General features: G+C 38.6%; 3 protein-coding genes and 1 non-coding gene across 4 annotated transcripts; 2 read left to right on the top strand and 2 right to left on the bottom strand.

Annotated features, from left to right (window-relative positions):
• The first annotated feature begins 248 nt into the window (after positions 1-248).
• Positions 249-1,614, top strand: LOC101313139. Its single transcript, XM_004303999.1, has 2 exons — positions 249-377; positions 475-1,614. Exon 2 carries the CDS (start codon positions 493-495, stop codon positions 1,552-1,554), a length of 1,062 nt encoding a protein of 353 aa, XP_004304047.1. The 5' UTR covers positions 249-377; positions 475-492; the 3' UTR covers positions 1,555-1,614.
• Positions 1,615-3,121: 1,507 nt separating this feature from the next.
• Positions 3,122-4,897, top strand: LOC101312848. The gene is made up of 3 exons (XR_185026.1): positions 3,122-3,228; positions 3,667-4,015; positions 4,348-4,897. It is a non-coding gene; the product is annotated as an uncharacterized LOC101312848 (transcript).
• A 7,152-nt stretch (positions 4,898-12,049) lies between these two features.
• LOC101306948 (transcription factor MYB44-like) lies at positions 12,050-12,862 on the bottom strand. The gene has a single exon (XM_004305906.1). It carries the CDS (start codon positions 12,860-12,862, stop codon positions 12,050-12,052), a length of 813 nt encoding a protein of 270 aa, XP_004305954.1.
• A 4,392-nt stretch (positions 12,863-17,254) lies between these two features.
• On the bottom strand, positions 17,255-20,123 carry LOC101306661 (protein FAR1-RELATED SEQUENCE 5-like). The gene is made up of 6 exons (XM_004305905.1): positions 19,148-20,123; positions 17,905-19,061; positions 17,756-17,824; positions 17,534-17,611; positions 17,427-17,460; positions 17,255-17,319 (listed from the first exon to the last, which is right to left on the bottom strand). Exons 1-6 carry the CDS (start codon positions 20,121-20,123, stop codon positions 17,255-17,257), a joined length of 2,379 nt encoding a protein of 792 aa, XP_004305953.1.
• Positions 20,124-20,274: the final 151 nt, after the last annotated feature.

Here is a 20,274-nt window from a genome sequence, read left to right as displayed (position 1 = left end):
ATTGTAGAGACAAATATATAGTCCAGAGAATGGAGAATCATCATCTTATTCATTGATATGAGAGCCTTTTATATAGGGAATTACATAGCACCAAACGGTGTTATACAAGGAAACATAAACCTATCACTACATGAAAAGGGATTCTTCCTTTAACTAATATCAGACCAAAGCACCCAATGAAAATATCCTTGAACAGTATTGTCCTTTTTTTTTTTAAGTAAAAAGAAAAATTGTCTTATGACTCGAGTGTTGACAAGCGGAACTAGCAAACGAGACCCAGAAAAGTTTGCGGCTCCTGTGGCAGAAGTGCGAGACATAAAATCCCTAAATTCTTCTTTCCCAACAGGGCGACGCAGACTCTCTCTCTCCGTCTTTTGGTAAGTATGGCTCGCTCTCACCTCCACATTTAGGATTTTTGGATTAAAATCTGTTCTTTTGATGATAACTAATGGCAGTTCCTTGCATGATTATCAGTTGTTGAGTTGTTGAACCATGACAATTGAGATCCGTTGTTTTTGTTCTGGAGCGCTGCAAAGAGAAACAGACAAATGTGCTAAAGTTGAAACCCCTAGCGGCGCCCTTGCGGTCCACTTTATCCTCTTAAAGAGAACTGGAAGCCGGAGGTTTGATAGTTTGGGAGGCATAACTTATGATCACCCTGCAACCTTCGTATCTCGCCGAGTAATTGCCATCTATCCCTCTCCTTTCTTATCCAACAGGCCTACCTTTACAAAGACCCTAAACGAGTTTCTTTCTAGCGACTTCCCTGACGTCCCAGATTATGAACACCCCGACATTATTGAAAAAACGTTTAAGGTTGTCGAAGGAGCTGTGCTTGGGTTGCCTATTGAAGTCGTCATTATGGATATCAATGTCCGATTATGTGGCTGTGTAACGAGTCTCGATGAATATCGTATGAGCCTTGATAGGGTCACAAGGGAACTCATGGAATGGTCCAAGCGTCTTGTTGCAACTAAATTATCAATTGATGGTTTGAAGAAAGTGACACTTGACAGTTTGGATCTTGCTGCAAAACAAACATCCTGTGTTATTTGTAGGGAAGATCTTGATCGCATTGCTGTTGTAGAAAAAAGAATCGATCATCCGTTGATGATTACTCGCTTGCCCTGCTCACATATGTATCATGGGGATTGCATTGCTGAGTGGCTGCAGATGAGTCACTTGTGTCCTTACTGCCGCTATCCATTGCCAGTTACGAGAGTGCCTTGTGAGCTTCCAATCTTGGAGGTGAAAGATCAAGGACCAGTGGTTGAAGTTACCAATGAGCAGCCAATTGTTGAAGTTACAAATGAGCCGCCAATTTCAGAAGTCGCTGGTGAGCTACAGATTGCAGAAATGGCAGGTGAAGGGCCAATTATTGAACCTACGGATGAGCAGCCAATTTTGGAAGTAGCCTGTGAGCAACCAGTTTTTAAAGTGGCTGATAAGCCACCAAAACCCTCCAGGCAGGTTGATTGGCGTATGCTTCTCAAAATGTCTGGATGTGGTATCGTAGCTGCTATGCTGCTTTCTAGATTATTGAAAACGAATTGAGGAAACTATGAGCATCTTTTTTGTATATGCCGTGCGGTAACCATGACTTGTGTTTTTGGTTTGTGGCTTTTTAATGTGATACTTGAATAAAATGGCCAGAAGCTTCATATGTTTCTGGACAAATATTTGCTTGTGCAATTTTAAAAAAGGATAATGGTTATAGATCATAAACTTGATATGGTGCTTGACAAACATTTGTTTGTCCAATAGTTTGAAGATCCATTATATGTTAATTACTTTACTATCTAATAAAGGGCCTAGCGACGCCTTACTGTTCCTTACAAACAGTGTGCGGGCCTGCTGCGTTCGGCTGTTGCGTGGCGTCATCGTGTTCCACCACGAAGACCTGTCTTCAGCTTATGAATAAGGCAGATCGCAGTTGTTTCCCTTTCTTTTTCACTGTCTTCTTTGCTTGAGAGAGAGAGCAATTGCAAAATTTTAGTCTGTGATATGGAAAATCGAGGTCACAGGGCAGAGGAAGTGATCTATTTCTAGGTTATTATACGTCTGCTAAGTTTTTGATCCTGAGTTTGCATTTGATTTGCGTTTTTTTATTGTGAATTTGCTTCTTGCTTCTTGATGTTAGCTTTGTCGGATGTGGTGGAGTCTGGGCGTTGGTTGATTTGGGTGATATCCAGTTCGTCATAGATCAGTAAGCTTGGTGCTCTCAAATTTATTCTTTTGATTTGGTTTTGTCATTGATTAGTCCTCTTACTTTCTATGCAAAGCACTCTGTATTCTTCTCTTCTTCTTTTTTCTGAATCTAAATGTTAGTTTGAAATTTCTATTTTGTATTCATACATATTTAAAGTTTATTGTATTATATTTTAGTCTGCATGTTGTGGTTTGCTCGTTTAAAGAAAATCAACTTTGAAGGAGGTCATAATAATTGTTCACCTTATTTTTTGCTCAGTTGAAGAGGTATAGTTCTATTCTGGTGCTATTCTACTTTGAAACTGTTAACTTGTTAAGTAGATTGAAAGCGGATCAGTTGAGTTTTAATCGGATTTGCATTTAAGATTTGCAGAGCTCTATTTCGCATCTGGGTTTTGTAATGTGGTGTCTATAGTGATGAAAACAGAAAATATGAGTTGTAACATAGAAAATCAATTACTAGAGTTTAAGCTAATTACTAAACCTCCTACTATGCAGTGATTTGAATTTCATTGCTTCTGAAGCTATATACTTCCAGGTTCGTATTTTTACCTTTTAATTTGCACTGCTCATATCATGATCATAACTTTCTCTATAATCAGCTCCGCTCCACGAAATCATGTGGGGCAGTTTGCATTTTAAAGCATGATTAGATTACTTAATTATATTGTCGCAGCATGCATTACAAGTTACATCTTAAAAGTGGTTAAAATTATTCACTCAACTGGTGACTTCACCTTAAGTAGTTTACAACGGAGCAAACAATTTTTTTATTTATTTTTTTTTGAATCTAAATGTTTGTTTGTTTTTACCTCTCTCCATCAGAAATATAAGTATCTCAATGTAGTATTGGTTTCTTCTTTTCATGGTTACCAGCATCTTTTCTGTATTTTTATTCCAATTTCGTCTTTTGACATTACTGTATAATTTTTGCTTCAGCCTTCCCTTGCATGGATCAGAAGCAGGTATCAGAAAACAACATATGACAAGATCAGGGAGAAGAAGCTTACTCCTATTGAGGTATTGTCAAATTGCTCGTCAGTATATGCCTAAATTGTCTGACATTTCATATATACCATGGCTGCTATGGATGAATGAAAGTAGGAAAATAGTTTGTGCATCAACAATGGTAATAACATGGTACAACAACTCTGCTGCTTGAAGAAATCATATCTATCATTTAATCCTACAATTTAGGAAATTGAAATGTTGGGCTTGTTTTCCATCTATTCTATACCAGAGAATAGACCAGCTTAAAACTACATGTATGTTCGCTTCCTGTAAAGTTAAGAAATGATAACGTTGTCTATATAGTAAGCCTGTGCATGCTGCATAACTCTGTTACACAGTTATAGTTATTTCTCACGTAAATGCATCGAGTTACCTAAATTATTCTGACTATAATTGTATTTTACATCAAATCAACTCATTCGCATTTACATGTTTTTGCCATCACAGGTACAAGATGGAGATGCGTCTTAAAGACAAGGATGATTCGACTTTAGCTGTCCTCATAGGTAGACTAGGAGCTACTTTCATTGGAGGTACATGACAAATTGGTTAATGAAGAAGATGCAATGATTAGCGTTATGCAGAAGATGCACCAGTGCCATGTATGGAAAATCGGCTTTGGTTCAAGAAAAGTTCTCCTGATAAAGGCTGTGTATCCTTACTATGGGAAGACTGTTGGAGAGGTTCTACAAATAGCAAGACCACAAAACCAGCTTCCACCAAAGAAGGCCTTGAAACCCGGAAAGAGCACTTTGATTGAAATTCTAAAAGAAGTGACTGCCAAGAAGCCAAAGAGGTAACAAGCATTTCTTTTATCCTTCTGTCTTTTCTTTCTTGCGATATAGAAGACTTGATTTACAAATTTGGTGTTTGTTTATGCGCAAAAGATGTCTGGCTGAATGCCTTCATGTTTGAATCAAGTTCATCTTACATATGATGTTTTATACATTTCTTATTTTGAATGACACTGCCTCTCTCTATTCTTAATTTCTAATCTTATTTGTTGCATTACCTGAAACACTGTATTTGATAGAAGCAAATATTGCTACGTTCTTAATGTATTTCCGACCCTATTTAGCTATGTAATTCCTTTAACAATATTCATTTTAACTAAGTTTGTGTTTTTAGGTCATAAATAAAACCGGAGAGCACAAAAGAGACAAAAGAGAAGAAATCTTAAAAGAAAAGGAATCCAAGTCGTGCGAGGAATGAAATCACAAATTTGCCAGAAAATATCAGTCGACTTCTACAGAAGATTGTGATCAGCTCACAATTATCCAGAAAGTGTACCATATATCATTGGAAAGCTACATGAGTCTGGTTTCCAGAACACTTTACGGATCGTCGATACCTATTTTCTACAAGGAGTTATGACTGTTTGAGTGAACGAAGGTCAGTCTGACGGAAATTCTGATGTGGACCAAAACTTCAATTTGGAGGCCCAGACCACGTTGGAAAACCTAATGACTCCCTATAAATAAGAGAGAACGACCAGAACACAGAGAGGATGTTTTCACCATCTAGACATCATACAAAGCCTCCATTCGCTGCTGCCTCACACAAGGATCCATCCAAGGAAGCCGTGTAGCCATCATCGATCTCTCCATCATCCACGGTTTCCCTTTCCTTTGTCATCTTCAACTATATTCTCTTTGTGTGTTTTTGTAGCCATGTGTGGCTGAGTTCTCTTAGTTAGGGGCAAGGTTTGAAGCCCCAAGGATGTTATAGATATTGTTTGGAACCTAAGTTTCGAATTATTGAGTCTTTCAAATTGTCTTATTGGTTTTGTTTTATAGAGAATGCTTACTTGTTTATGTTCGTGTGAGAGCTGACATAGGACATTATGAACTTGTAAGTAGGGCTAGAATTGAGTCGTTTAATCTCCTAAACGGTTAATACGGCTCAGTTCAAGGTAGTAAAACCTATTGGTCAATAGGTGAAACCAAGTAGAGAGGATTGCATGCTAGGTAGGCGTTTCCACACTAGTTTTGCATACTTGTTTCGATCAAACTTCCATTATGTTTAATGCTTAGGATAATTCATTGAAAGGATAGCGTCTATACCTAGATTGGTTATTCTAAAGGCTAAGTAACGGTGCGTCATCTTGCTCTAGTAACCTAAGGAAGTAATAAGGACTTACGCAGTGCGTTCACGGTTTGTTCTTGATTGAAACCAATTTGCGACTTGGTAATTGAAGCTTAAGGTTGTTAGCATATTTTGAAACATTCTTGGTGGTGGATTTCCGAACTCCCTAACTTCATCTCCATCATATTTCTCAAACATCAAAATTCACAAGTTTTTCTTCTCTTCTGTCCCCTGTTTCTCGTGATTTATTTAGCATAGTAAATCATCTCTAAATCCCCTCAAATTTTGTGTGCATGTTCATCTGTGTGTCTAGTATAGGTCTGTAAAATTTCATAATTTTCTGAGTAGTTTAGGTTAGTTAGTTAAGTAGATTTTTGTCTACTGTTAATTGGGGACAGTAGACACTTTTGTGACATTGTTTTTGTGTGTGCAAAATTAAATACCCTCGATCTTGACCAATGAACGATCCCTTGCTTCCGAACGATACTACAACTACATAAAGGGTTAATTGAGAGGCTATTTTAGCCCTATCAGTATTTATCCTTCAATAATTCTGTGTTGCTCAATTTAACAGGGGCGAAGGAAGCAAGGACAAATCTAAAACAAAGCAAGGGTCAATAGCAGTGCAACTTTTGGTCTCTCTTTTTTTAAGCTTCCTGTCATTTTTATTTTTTTTTGTAATGGTCCTTGAACAGCAAGATTTAAGACCTTGCTGCTATCATATGTTAGTTGGCAATAAAGAAAATTTTGATGCCTTACTGAGATTCAGGTGTAACTATTTTTTGGTACTCATGATATGCAACTATAATATACAAGGATGCATTCTTTGTGTATATGTACCATTGTTAAACACTGCATTTCCTTTTACGAGTATATGCAGGTTACTTTTGCACTTCTTTCATTGTCTATTGTGATGAACAATGGTTTGTATGGGTGTGGACTAATTGATATGATGAAGTTCAAATGGTATGGTAAAATTATTTCCACATCTATTTGTTTATACACTATCTATTCTCTGTTCCTCGCCTTGCTTTTCAGAAGAAGTTAATTGAAATTAAGTATATAACTTGATCCAATCGACCAAGCAAAAACGATTTTTGTTTCTATTAAATTTCGTAGAGATGATCTTTTTTAGTTAATTTAATGTTTGGGTTAAATATTGTAGTCCTTGAGATTTGAAGTCGACATCTGTTCAGTACTTGTGGTTTTAGGGTTTAAATAATCCTTGTCATTATTGGTTAATTTAATTTTTGGGTTAAATATTGTATAGTCCTTAAGGTTTGAAGTCTACATCTGTTCAGTCCTTGATCTAAATGGTCTGTAAATACGCTCTTTCTTGCCCTTAAATTGGTACTCCTAATGCACTATTCATCTTAAATAGGCAATTGCTAGTCCTTAGACAATGCACCAATTGAAGGCAATTTGCCTGCTAATCCACTATTCATACATCATAGTATTTAATTAGAACCGTTAGATTTCAACCCATGGCTACAATTAAGTTTTTGTTGTATAAAGCAGCCATGTGTATGTGGGCTCCATTTCAGCAAGCGAATTGCCTAAGCAATTACTGTTTATGATGACCCCATAAATCAGTCGAGCAATATTGCCCTGGTGCATTGAAAAAATGCTGAAATCGGCAAATTGGTCACCCAATTACACCATAGCTGCAACTGCTCTCTTCTTCACACACGTAAAAAAAACACTCATCCAAACAAATCCAAGCATAAAATCCGGATCTAGTTATGTCGCTTTTATTACTCACATTTCGGAGAGTCTTCAGTGCACCATGATGCACTTGCGCCATTAATGTAAAAATGTTCAAATTGTGGTTTGTGAAGATAGAATAAAGACTCAAAATGATTCCTCTGCCCAAATTGCTTTTGGTGCTGCTAAGCAGCTTGCGCTTTATCAAGAGGCTAATCCTTCTACTTCCCCTGTTACTACTCCTTCTTCTACTGTTACTGCTATTAAGTGGGAGGCACCCCCTCCTTCTATACTTAAAGCCAATTTTGATGGTTCAATGCTGCCTCAATCTCGAGCTGCTGCTGGTTTTGTGGTTCGCAATTCGGATGGACTTCATGTGCTAGCTACATGTCGAAACCTGGGACATTTGGATATTTTACTTGCTGAGGCTGTTGCGCTTCGAGATGGTCTTCATCTTCTCACTCAGCATACTAATCAAGCCTTAATTATTGAAGGGAATTCTAAACTCTTTTTAGATGCGCTTAATGGCAGAACTCAAGTTCCGTGACGACTCAAACGGATCGTCCAAGGTATTCGCACCCTTTCATGCCACTTTGCTTCGGTCTCTTTTCGACATGTCTGGCGGGAAGTTAATTTTTTTGCTGATAGTCTGGCTAAACTAGGACATAATTCTCCTAATCCTTATGTATGGTTTTCTTCTCTTCCTCTTTCCTCGACCTCTGCCTTCGACCTTGATCTTTTTGGGGGCGGTTGTCGTCAAGGTTTTTCGTTGTAGTTTTTTGTTGTACTTTCTTTTATCATAAAAAACAAAGATAGAATAAAGACTAGAGACCTTCGTTTCATTTCATTTTCGATCCGATCAAAATACAACGTCCATATTAGTGTACCTCTTCTTTGACCTCGAATCTAGACCTCTTGTGTTGGACACATTTAAACTAGTTTTTTTTTTTTTTTTGCGATAATTATATATAAAGAACATACCAAATTTAAAAACACAAAAAACCTACTTATAATAATTTTTGAACAAAAAAGAACACAGGCCCAAGAAGAATGATCTCAGGCCAAACTCTAACATGTTAAACGAAATTACTCAAATACCCTAGGCTCTCTCTCTCATACCACCGCAGCAGCCATACGCTTAACGGGAACGCCCGTCGACGCTTGTCAGCAACACCCATCGACGAAGGACAACGCTCGTCGACGATGGCGCCCGACAGCAGCGCCTATTGACGACGGACGACGCTCGTCGGCGTCGGCGACGACGGCTGACTCCTCAACATCGACGATGCTTGAGGCTCGACAACGATGCCTCCTCTGCCTCGACGACCACGGCTCCTTCGATCCGTTTCGGTCGTCCTCTGATCCGATCACTGTACATATTGCTCAGTCCTCCATCGCCGTCAATATGCAATCTGCTACTAGGGCCACCTGATCTGAGGCCGATGACATAAGCACTCGACGCCGTCGAAGAGGAAGGTGATTCAGAATTTCAATTCAATTATTCACTGATTTTAGATCAAATGTGATGATTCAAAACCCTAAATCTTGATGGATCTTACAATTGTAAACAAAAAGGTTAGTAGCAGAAGGTTTCCCGGGAAGGTACGAAGCAAGAAAAAATGTCGGGTTTAAGGCTGCAGCGGAGGATGTGGGATCCACGCTGGCGGTAATTCATGTTAGAGACTGGTTGTTTCCTTGCTTTGAGCGTCTGAGTATATGTTTGGGTTGAGATCAGACGAAAACAAATCATTGAAAATGGAGGCAGGTTGAGGCATCAACTCAATGGGCTGAGTAACAGTAGGCAGCAGCAGACAAATTGGTAGTAGAAGTAGGCAGTAGCAGTTTGGAATGAGTAGCAAACATAGACAGTAGCAGAGGAATTGGTAGTGGAAGTAGACAGTAGTAGAATGGAATGAGTAACAAACATAGGCAGTAGCAGAATGGAATGAGAAACCAAACATAGGCAGTAGCAGGCAAATTGGTAGTAGAAGTCGGTAGTAGCAGACAAATTGGTAATGGAAGTAGCCAGTAGGAGGCAGATTGGTAGTAGAAGTCGGCAGTAGCAGACGGATTAATAGTTGAAGTAGCTCGTTTCTAAATTGTGACTCTGTTGATAGTCCAGTAGACTTTGTTTTAGTTTTAATGAATGGTATAATTATAAGAGAAAATGACAAACAAGTCACAGCAAATAATACTAAACACAAAAAACCCACTTGTTTAAAGCTTAGACCCACCACAACATGAAACAGACTTGAACTCTATTCTCGTAAGACAAATGAAGAAAAAACTGTCTACTTTATAAAAATTACATGACTGTCACTGGGTCACTGAGTGGATGAACCTCAATATCCTAATCGCACAATCTCTCCTCCTCTCTCTCTCCCTCTACGTCGACATCTAACGCTACCCTCCCTTACACCACCACCCCGCCGGAAAATGAACCACCACCTCCGATGCGCGCAAGGCCTCGTGGCTTGGTTCGTGAAACCTTGATTTCTAGACTTTTCGCTGAACTTCTGTCGCTCTTGGTAGACGATGCACCGCCAATTCGGTGGCGCAAGGGCGAGTTAATTGGGTCTGGTGTCTTTGGGCACGTGTATATGGAGTTGAAACTAGATTCTATAGAGCTTATCGTCAACAGGCCTCGTGTTACTGTTTCTTCCAATTGAATTTGATTTCTGTTTGAATCTGGTATAAGGGTTTACTGCTACTACAATATTGCTACTGTATTTATTTAGAATATTTTCATGTACAGTCTTAGCATGTAGGATTCTGAGATGGGACAAACAACCTTTAGATTGAAACTTTGTTGATTTTGAAGTGGTTATTTGGTTTTTGTTCTAGCTCTTATTGTAAAAGATCATGCTGGTCTTGTCTTAGACTTTACGATGCTGGGGTTGTATATTGTATATTGAAAAGAGCATAAGGGTGGGTTGGGGTTTAATTAAGATGTTTGTACGTTCTTATATTATATGGCAGCAATTATACCTCATCTCTATTATATCCAGTAGCAAAACATGATTACTCATCGCAAAATCTCTTTATTTTTATGCACTCCAAGGTAAATGCAGTAGCACAATTGGAAGATGATGAGTATAACAAGTGGAGTAGTAGAACTTGACGCGCACTTCTGTAGTAGCACAGACCTTCAGTAACAACAGTAGAGCTTACCTTCAGTAGAGCAGTAGCACAGACCTTCAGTAAGAGCAGTAGCATAAACTTCAGTTAGAGTAGTAGCAGAGACATTATGTAACAGCAGTAGCATAGTTTACCCTCAGTAGAGCGGTTTCACTAAATAGGAGCTTACATCCAGTACGACAGGGTCTGAATACAAGAGGACTTGTTTAAGTTATGCATGGTTAGATTGGTAAAACTATCCCATAACACATGGCAGGTTGAGAAAAATTTGTTCTTATTTGTTAAAAAATGTATTTATTTGTTTAAAAATTGTAAATGGATGTTTTTGTGTTTCAAATCTGTTTGGAGAGGTATATGTGGTTTGCTTTAATTGTAACTCTGTAGCTGACACATTCTCTTCATAATCCAGTTGACTTTGTTTTAGTCAACAGTATAATTTGTCTTTAATTGTAAAATTTTGTCCTTATTTGTGGAAACATCTTTAATGGACCTAATTGTAAAGTCAAATTTGGTCAATAACTAATTTGTTACTTGCTTTTCTTTTTTTTTTTTAAAAAGGGTGCAACTATTGCCACCCCACAAACTATTTTTGCTCACACCACATTCTCTTTACACTCCATTTATATATTTTTAATTTTAAGTCTATTTTGTTCACCCATTTTCAATACCTGAAATACCTTTTTTCAATTATGTTTTGTTCACCCTACACATATTTTCTGAATTTCAGATTTGGTGATTATATATTTTTTAAAATTTTAAATTTTAAATTTACTTTATTCACTGATTTGCAATACTCACAATATCAGACTCTTCCAAAAGTCATCAAACTCCAAAAAGAAAAAGAAGTTAAAGAAAACCATAACATTAATATCCTTTGCTCTGAAAGTATAAGTTCAAGGAAAATAAAATCATCAACTGAACAAAAAAAAATTCACATTAATGTATACCAAATTAAAGAACAAGAAAAAACAAAACAATAAAGAAATTTTTTGGCTGTAAGGTGTTTCCAGACTCAATAGACACGATTGAAGACGATAAATTGTACAGAGAAATTTTTTTAGGGCTTTATGAAAAGATTTAGTTCCAAGAATGTCGTTTGTAAAACAAAAATGATAAGGAAAAAATGTGTACTTTGCAACAATGTGTTGCAACAATGATAATTTTATATCAGGGTAATTAGGTCTTTCAATAAATCAACATCTTGTAGGGTGAGCAAAGTAGTTTGTGGGGTGGCAATAGCTGCACCCAAAAAAGTTTGTTGACGACTGTACGGTATACTCCGATAGCCAGTACCACTCCAGCTACGTAGGTGCCTCTGTCAGTACCGTATCTCTACAAAACTAATATACAAATACACACGAGCAGAGATAATACAGAATCAAAAAGTCAAAAGTCAAAAATCCCACCAAACACCACGCTTTATCCGTCCAAAATCTGTACCCATCAACCCAGTACAACCCACCGTACCAAATAAGGAAAACAACGCAACGATTTCCTTCTCTTTATTTTCAGCCTTTTCTTTTTCTTTTCTTTATTTCCAGATACCCGTTTTTAATGTACCCAATTCAGTTAGATCTGGCATTTTAAGTGCCACTGTCAATATCGAACACACCCAACTGTATCGCATTAACAACTATAAACAGCCAAAATTTAAACCAAACATAGAATCTGATTTCGAATTTGGTCCAACACAATTTAAAAACAAAAATAAAAACTGAAATAAATTTCTTAACTGAGCACTGAGCTCTTCTTCTTCTCAGGCCGCCTGTACATTCTCTCATAATTATTTCATTCCCGAACAAAAGAAAAAAAACTGTGTTTCGCTAATTCTGATTTTCTTGAATTCTAATTTGAAAAAATAAAAATAAAACTGTGTAATTAGTTTTTTTTTTTTTTTTTTGGATTACGAGAGCTTGGGTATACCAAGGTGCTTATCGTCCATGTAGTTCCTAACCTCCTTCCTAACCATCTCCTGCATCAAAGACATGAACTCCGGCCCAAACGACATCGTTCTGTTCTGATTCTCATCTAACGACGTCGTTAAACATAACGACGTCGTTTTCTCTTCTCGGCGAGTCGCCACCTCGGAACCTCCAGGTAAGGACAGAGTCAGAAGAGTCGACGGCTCCGGTTCATTCCTCGGCGGCGGCGACTCGGTTCTCATCACTGCTCTCGCCATCGGCCAGAACACCTGCGCCGACGTAACAGCCGGCGCCACGCCGGAGTCGCTGACGTCGGATCCGGATGGGCTCGTCGGACTGTAACCGCGGCCCGAAACCGAAGCCGTCGCCGATTTCTTCTCCGGCCTGAGGATGTGGTACTGATTCTCCTCCACGCCGCCGCCGCCGCCGTCTTCCGCCATGGACGAGTACTTCCGCTTCAGAGTAGAGTTCCAGTGGTTCTTGATCGCATTGTCCGTCCGGCCGTTGAGGAGCCTGGCTATGGTGGCCCACTTGTTGCCGTATTTCGAATGCGCCGCCGCGATGATCTCGTCCTCCTCCGCCGTGAACGCCCGGTGCTCCACCTCCGGTGAGAGCTGATTGCACCACCGGAGCCGGCACGACTTCCCGGACCTTCCCGGGATCGACTTGCTTATCAGAGTCCAGTTCCGAGCGCCGTGCCGCTGCACCAGCTTCCTCAGCAGGTCGTCCTCTTCGGGGCTCCACGGCCCCTTGACCCGATCCAACTCCCTCTGCTGAACCGATTCGCAATCCATAACCCTAAACCCTAACCCTAGATTTAGGATACAAAAGAGGATAATATATTCTACAAAATTTAAGAGGCGGCGAGAGAGAGTCTCGGCCTTTCTGAGTTTTTTCTGAGAGAGGTTTGGAGGTCAGAGACGAGTGGGAGAGGAGGGGTTTATATAAGGTGGGATTAGGGTAACTGGCGGAGCCGGTCAACCGAATCGGGTTTAAGCGTCACGGCAACCGGTTACTGCCCTTGAGCGTTACCCGTTACATCACTCTACAGCTGTATTAACCACCACGCGTTGCCACGTAGGACACATAGATTGCTGATGGGAGAGAATAATCATCATCCTTCCACAAAAATCTCGGGCCGGGGGTAAAACGGTAATATGAATTTCTCGAGTGGACGGTTAAGGGTTAGTTTCATTAGTTTCCAGTTTTGACAGGTGCCGTTATGGAAGTTACTGCTGAAGAGGGAAGTTAATCGTTTGAAAATATCGCGATAATTTGGGGGGACGGCCGGACGGGTCGTAGCCTTCTGTAGGCAGTTGAGAGGATAAGTTTGACTGAGCCAGGCTGGAGAGCATTTTAAGATTTTTGGGTTCGGTTGGGTTTCCTTTTTTATTTAAATTTGTTTTTAATTGTTTTATTGGAAATTGCTGATGTGGCGCAAAACGACAAAAACGGTCGCGGAATGGGAAATCGGGTCGAGACTGACAGGTTGGCAGTCCAGCCTGTATACCTGGCGCGCGCGGCTAGTACTGTGATGTACCAACGGCCGTAGTAGACCACCGACAGGAGGCGGTCACCTCCGACAGGCACTGGTGGGGATGAAAACGACGTCGCAGCCTGTGGATGGGATTTTTAAATTTGAATTTTGAGAGGTTAATTAGATTAATAAGGGATTAACTAGAACAAGACAGGATCAAGGATGGACCAGTACCGGATTTCTGTTGATTCTGCTATACCTAACGACTTTGGGTTTGGTACATAAGTAGTAGTTTTCTAATGAAAATTATGGACGATATTTTATTTGGTTTATTTAGACACTTGATAATGTATAAATAAATAGAGAAAATTACGTTAAAAACGTATATCATCTAGAGAAACAAAAAATAACAGTAAGTTTTAGTGTTGAATAAGTCATAACTCAATCCGTTTCATATATACCTATAATTTTGAATAATTTTCTATATATTGATCCAAACTTGTTTTCTGTATATTCATATTCATAGTTCATAGTTTGAAATATTAAGTCACCACATTACTAATTGAGACCACTAACTAAGTAACAATCAGATGTGCTATGAATTTAGATTTTGACAACACATATCAAATTCATAGAATTTAGCCCCGATTTTGATTAGTTTAGCACGGTAAGATGTCATATTGAGAGTCTAATATGTCGATACCATAAAGGAAATATAGATATTGCATAATTTTGAGATAATGAATCTGTATATAAGTGTACACAATGAATCATCTCTATGTACGTATCTAATTAAGATGTCTTCTAAGGTTATGTGGCACATGCGTATCAACAAAAATTTTGAAAGTGCAAGCCTACTAGCCAAGGGGGATTCTACTACCTTTGTTCAAGTGTTGTTCGCAGCTCAAGGTGGTTAAAGACCAAGACAAGGTCATCTCAATAGGTATATATATATCGATGGCAACAAGTTGTACCTATGATTTTGCAAGGTGCGTGATTTAATTTATGGAACAAGTTTGTAGTTCCTCATAACATTGAACTTAGTCAGACGATCTCATTAAGTTAAGCTATTGTTATTTAGATCGAATTTATGACTAATACGATCTTGTCTTTTTTCTCGTTAACAATTGATTATTTTAATTTTTGTAAACCAAATAAGTAATATTAAGTTTTACGTTTATTTTCAAACGTATCGAAACATTATTAGCCAACTTACCAACTTACGTGCCTAATTAATTCTTCAAAACAAACTTGTAAATGGGATATCTTTGTTTTTGTTTTCGATCAAATCAAGAACCAGGACATGTGATTATGGACAGTCGAGGATGTTTCGTTTGAGAGGTAGAGTGCATCATCAACAATATATGAATGCTGCTTTTCCCAGGCACTTCACATGATCGCATTCATTATCCACCACAATATACCAGATATTTCTACCTCCCCAAAATCCAAATCCTCCATTTTTATATCATCCACACGACAGAGTTTCGGTGACCGTTGAAGCAGTTTTGAACACAATAATCCTTCTTGCAGAATCATGTTAGTTCTCGATCTCCCGGTTTATTTATATTCGCATCGGATTATGGCCATGCAGTTCAGCCTTATATTAGGTTTATAATTCTAGGGTTTTTTTTTTCCACACTTAAAAAACGATTAGCACGTGAGATAGGAAGAGTCGGGGAGGTTTCCTTTACTGTTAAATAATGGAGGTTCTGTCTTTCTGCTCCCCCCAACAGTTGTGATCAAGAAAAGGGAAGCTAAAGCTTGCCCTTGGCTCTGGGTTTGATCGAGTATTATTGCACCTATAAAAGGGAAATGTGATCAGAGTTTAGCGTAGCTAGGTTTGTTATTTTATCTCTGCTATATTCCATTGATATGCGAGAAGATGAAAGGGGAAGAAGGAAAGGTTAAATCTCTGCTGCATTGTTTAGGTTCAACTAGATCCAAAGCCATCAGGAAAAAAGTCTGCAGGGTCTGAGCAATATTCTCTTTCTTCCTTTTGGTATAGAGGAAGATGGGTACACTTATTGAGAGCTTAGTTTTTGCTTGTTCACACTGTTTTCATGTATGAGTGATTATTTTTTCTTAGAAAGAAAAAAGAACAAGAGAAATTAATACGAAGACCTCATGTCCTTGTATGTAAGTTGCATGTTTTCTTTGCCTGGAATTCAAGTCAAATCATTCATACAACAATACAAGCCGTAGAATCCCCTCTGCTACTTTACCAGTAATCAGGCACTATTCGTTCCACACTATATATAGTGGAGGTCATTAGTATATGAATAATGAATCCGGATTCTCTCCTTGAGAGTGTCCTCATATCTCCTCATAAGCTAATCCTGGCCTTTCATTTTCTACCAAAGGCCAAGATCTCTCCTAATCAACTTTTTGCACGTGCACTAACTCTTCCTAACTCAGTCCCTCTCTTCCTCACTCTCTCATTCGTCTTCGAACCTGGGAAAAACTACATCTCATCGCCAAAACCAAAACCCTGTTGCCTCCCTCTGCCGGTCAACCGCCAGCAGCGGCTTCCTCCGCCGCGCGGCGTCGGCCCTCCCTCTTCTCCGGCGTCCTTTGCATCAATCACGAACTTAGGTAGAAACCAGATCGACAGCTTGTGCATCGATCGTCCCATCTTCTCCGGCGACGACCGCTTCCTCCGCCGTGGCTTCGGCCCTCCCTCTTCTCCGGCGCGGTGTTTGTGATGGTGTGCTTGTTTTAGTCTAGTTTACTGTATACTCCTGTATTACATTATGCTGTATTTGCATAGAAGTCTTGGTATTTTCAATGTTTTGTTGTTTTGTGTTGATTCGATTGCTGTATAATTTTAGTTGCTATATGAAAAAAAATTTCCAATCTAATCATCTGTAATTCATTGTTATGGCTGCCAGGAGGCATCTTTGTTTTCCAGGGCTGCAGCATGATGCGGCTGAGTTATGGAAATTAGAGGTAGTAGAGAAGCATCTTAAAAAATGTACAGATGCTCGTCGTGTATGAGATTGGAAAAGTGTATTAAGGGAAATTGTTGTTCAAGGTCTTTAGGTAGTTGTGTTAAGAACTCTTGTTGTAAACTCTAATTCAAGATTAGTGAAGTAATCTTGCTTGGTGCTATTTCCCTCAAAGAGGTTTTGCACCAAGCCGTTGATATACCTACATTGCCTTATCCATATTTGGTGTTTATATCAACACTACATCAATGAAGAGAAAAAGAATCTCCATGGAAAAGCTGAAAAACATGACAGAAAAGAATTAAAAACATACATAAAGGGAGCTGAGATCAACTGAACAACTTTCATTCCATATCAGATCAAATATAAATAAATATACATGTAGACGTTTTTGGAGTACAAGTAGTGGATCAAAAGTGTCTGTCCCTGCACTACAAAAATGTCCTTGCACTACATATCCTATGTACGTCCCTACACTACAAAAGTGTCCTTGCACTACATATCTGCCAATGTGCCAATGTATGTCCCTGCACTACAAAACTACCCACTAGTCTGCCAATGTCCCTGCACAACAAAAGTGTCCATGCACAACAAAACTACCTACTAATCTGCCAATATATCCCTGCAGTACAAAACTATCCCTGCACTACATATCTGCCAATATACCCATGCCCTAGTTTTCCTCATAATTTGATTTTTCTGGGTCTTGTGCAAATGAAAATCCCATGATATTTGATTGATCAAATTCTTGTGAAATTGGCCTAGGGAATTCTTGATAAGGCATCCAAGTCATTTGGTTTGACATATTCAATTGATGCCCATGTATCTGTCAAAATACCAGTAATATAAACATATAGCAAAAAAGAAAATCATATATTTATAACAAACACACACTCACGTTATATGGATGTAAGAGTATTGGCATGTATCTACCATTACCACCCATCATAGGAGAGTGCATAGGTACCTGTAAGTGATAGTAATGAATCATATAACACTACAGTTGTTTGAAAACTCATTATACACTAGTGAAAATATACCTGAGATGAATTGTTGAGAGGTAATGAAGTTTGACCACATAACTCTATGCCAGAGGTATTGTTTAAAATCCCACTGACCTATTGCAATATCAATAACTAAAGGTTATTTTATATAATCTTGGTGCGACCACACATGAACTATAACAAAAACTCATCCTACTCATAAGATCAGTATATCAACATTTTCAATGTAAAACATTGTTTTGAAACTCCATGATGTACCTGAGATTGTTGTGAAGAAGGTACATGAGATTGGTCCATTGCATCACAATGTTTTGGAACTTTAGATACCTATCATTGTATAGACTTCAATAATGGATATATTCAACAAGAAGTAAATTAATGACTTCAATTAAAGTTAAATATAAGACCTGTGCAGGCTTCTTTTTGTTTTTGCTTAATTGAGCTTCAAAACCTCCCTTTGCTCGGCGTTTTCCACGATGTGTAGCTTCTCTCTTTTTGAATCCCTTTGCATTCACAGCGGTTACATCATTAGAGCAATCAACCAAGACATTTGGGGCTTCATCTTCCACCTCTTTATCACCATTTATTTCTACACGTAACATATTTTCAACCAACTTTACTAAATTATCAGCTTCCATATCTACTGCCTCATATGTCTTCTCACTCTCAGATGCTCTTGATGTAAGTCGAACAAATTTTGAACATAAACTTCTATATCGAGAAGTTTGTTTTAGCTTTGGATTCTCTACAATCTCCTGCCCATGCATGTCTTGCACAACATTATCAACTCTTGCATTTTTTGTCCACCTCTCTAAGACATATTGCTCAGGTATCTTTTTTATCAGTGTAGTTTCTCTGCCTTCTGTCATCACTTTGATACAATGCCTACACAAGACACCTACAGTTTCAAACATCCTACAGCTGCAAGATACTGTAAATTGACCTTCTCTTTTTACTAGCCTCTCCTTAAAGAACCCATCCCTAACGACAGTGAAGATAAACTTTTCATCATTGGACACACATTTCGTTATGGAAAACTTTAAAGAGTCCTCAAACTGAGCTTGAAAGACCTTAAATGTGGCTTTGGTATACACTTCTCGTGCATGTAGCAAGATACTGACCTCCATTTTACAGTGAATAATCTGGAACAGCAAATCATACTCAGCTTCTAACTCCTTATACCGCTTATCATATACCATTCTTAGAAAGTGAGTAAAAAACTCAGGCAATTGGAGGTCTGATTTCAAATACCCCTTCAAACTAGCATTAAAGCTTTCACTCAGTTGTGTAGTTTGCATTCCTGCTGACCATGTCCACTTCATATATGCATGCACCCATTTTTTTCTTATTTCAAATGTCGCAGCCAACCAAGTATCATCATGTGCTTCGTACTCATCAAGCATAGACTCCCAAGCACTTAGGAACTCATCCTCTTCCTCAATTTGATAAAGAAATTTGTTGAACACATTACTTTCATCTTCTTCGTCGTGGTCTCGGAATAAGAAGCCTACTTTCTTTACAGCATTTTGCATTAAATGCCATATACAAAGTCGATGGTAAGTACCTGGCATATACAAAAAAAAATAATAATAATAATATGCCGTATACATTAAAAAAAGAAATGTCGTATGCAAAGTTGATGGTAAGCACCTGACATCACATGTAATACAGCCTTAGCTATCGCTGCATCTTGATCCGTGAAAAAGGTTTGTGGAGGCTTCCCGCACATTGCCTTTAAAAAGGTTTCAAACAACCATATAAAGGATGCTGCGGTCTCGTCGTACATTAAAGCAGCTCCAAAAATAACCGTCTGTCTATGGTGATTTAATCCAACAAACACCGCAAATAGTCGATTTGCTTCATTAAGTTTGTAAGTTGTATCAAAACTTACCACATCACCAAATATACCACAATCCATTATCATTTTAGCATCAGCCCAAAAAACATTGGTAATCTGTTCCTCAGAGTCCAACTGCATCTCATAGAAGAACGAAGGATTTTCCAACATTTGCTTTGAAAAATATTCTATCAAATAACCAGCTTCTCCAAATTTCATTTTTTTCTGTCGAACAGTTCGAAGGTAATTCTTTTGGTCTACCTTTGTAAATCCCAATGACTCTCTACCACCTGCTTGCTGACCCATTAATTCAAATGCAGACTTCGGCGAAAGACCTGAATTTGCTGTCAAGTCTAAAAAGGCTTCATCTAAAGATGTGATTTTTCGATGAGATGGCATCAAATGGACAGAGTCTTGGCTGATAAGAGGATGGTTGTGCTCTTCAGAGAAACGATAAACAGAGTACTTGCATGTACGCCTGACCAACTTAATCCCCATAATCGCTCCACAATTAGTCCTTGTCTCTCCTCTTGGATTTCTCGTCAAATCGTCTCTCTTATCCACCTTCCGCAAACCTTCCTTACAGCAAACAAATGTTCTTGAAGTGAGTACACCATTTTTATCTGCAGCATAACCATTTCTTCTAATGCTAAAACCTTCACTACGTGCATATTCGTTATAAAAGTCATATGCAGCAGTCTCAGAATCAAACTCCATAAAAAATTTAGGTTTCAAGTCTTCTTTTGATCGCTCCAAACTATCATTGTTTTCTTCCACAATGTCTTCCATTCTCAAAACCTATTTAACAATCACAAAGTTTAGAAGTGCTAAGGAATCCATCTATGAAACAGAACCCAACAAATAAAAATAAAACTTGAGAACTAATCTACATTTGCAATTCATCAACTCACTGCGCCAAGAAGGATCAAGCCGTCGAGTA

The sequence above is a fragment of the Fragaria vesca genome, linkage group LG6 (genome assembly GCF_000184155.1).
Source record: "Fragaria vesca subsp. vesca linkage group LG6, FraVesHawaii_1.0, whole genome shotgun sequence".
Lineage (NCBI taxonomy): Eukaryota > Viridiplantae > Streptophyta > Magnoliopsida > Rosales > Rosaceae > Fragaria > Fragaria vesca.
The sequence above is the reverse complement of the archived record's forward strand: the minus strand, read 5'-3'. Positions and strand labels throughout refer to the sequence as shown.

Coding starts and splice junctions, on each gene's coding strand:
- LOC101313139 (XM_004303999.1), top strand. CDS start 493: ATGACAATTGAGATCCGTTGTTTTTGTTCTGGAGCGCTGCAAAGAGAA.
- LOC101306948 (XM_004305906.1), bottom strand. CDS start 12,862: ATGGATTGCGAATCGGTTCAGCAGAGGGAGTTGGATCGGGTCAAGGGG.
- LOC101306661 (XM_004305905.1), bottom strand. CDS start 20,123: ATGGAAGACATTGTGGAAGAAAACAATGATAGTTTGGAGCGATCAAAA. Junction 19,062..19,147: donor TGTATTACATGTGATGTCAG/GTGCTTACCATC, acceptor TGTATATGCCAG/GTACTTACCATCGACTTTGT. Junction 17,612..17,755: donor CTTCTTCACAACAATCTCAG/GTACATCATGGA, acceptor ATATTGCAATAG/GTCAGTGGGATTTTAAACAA.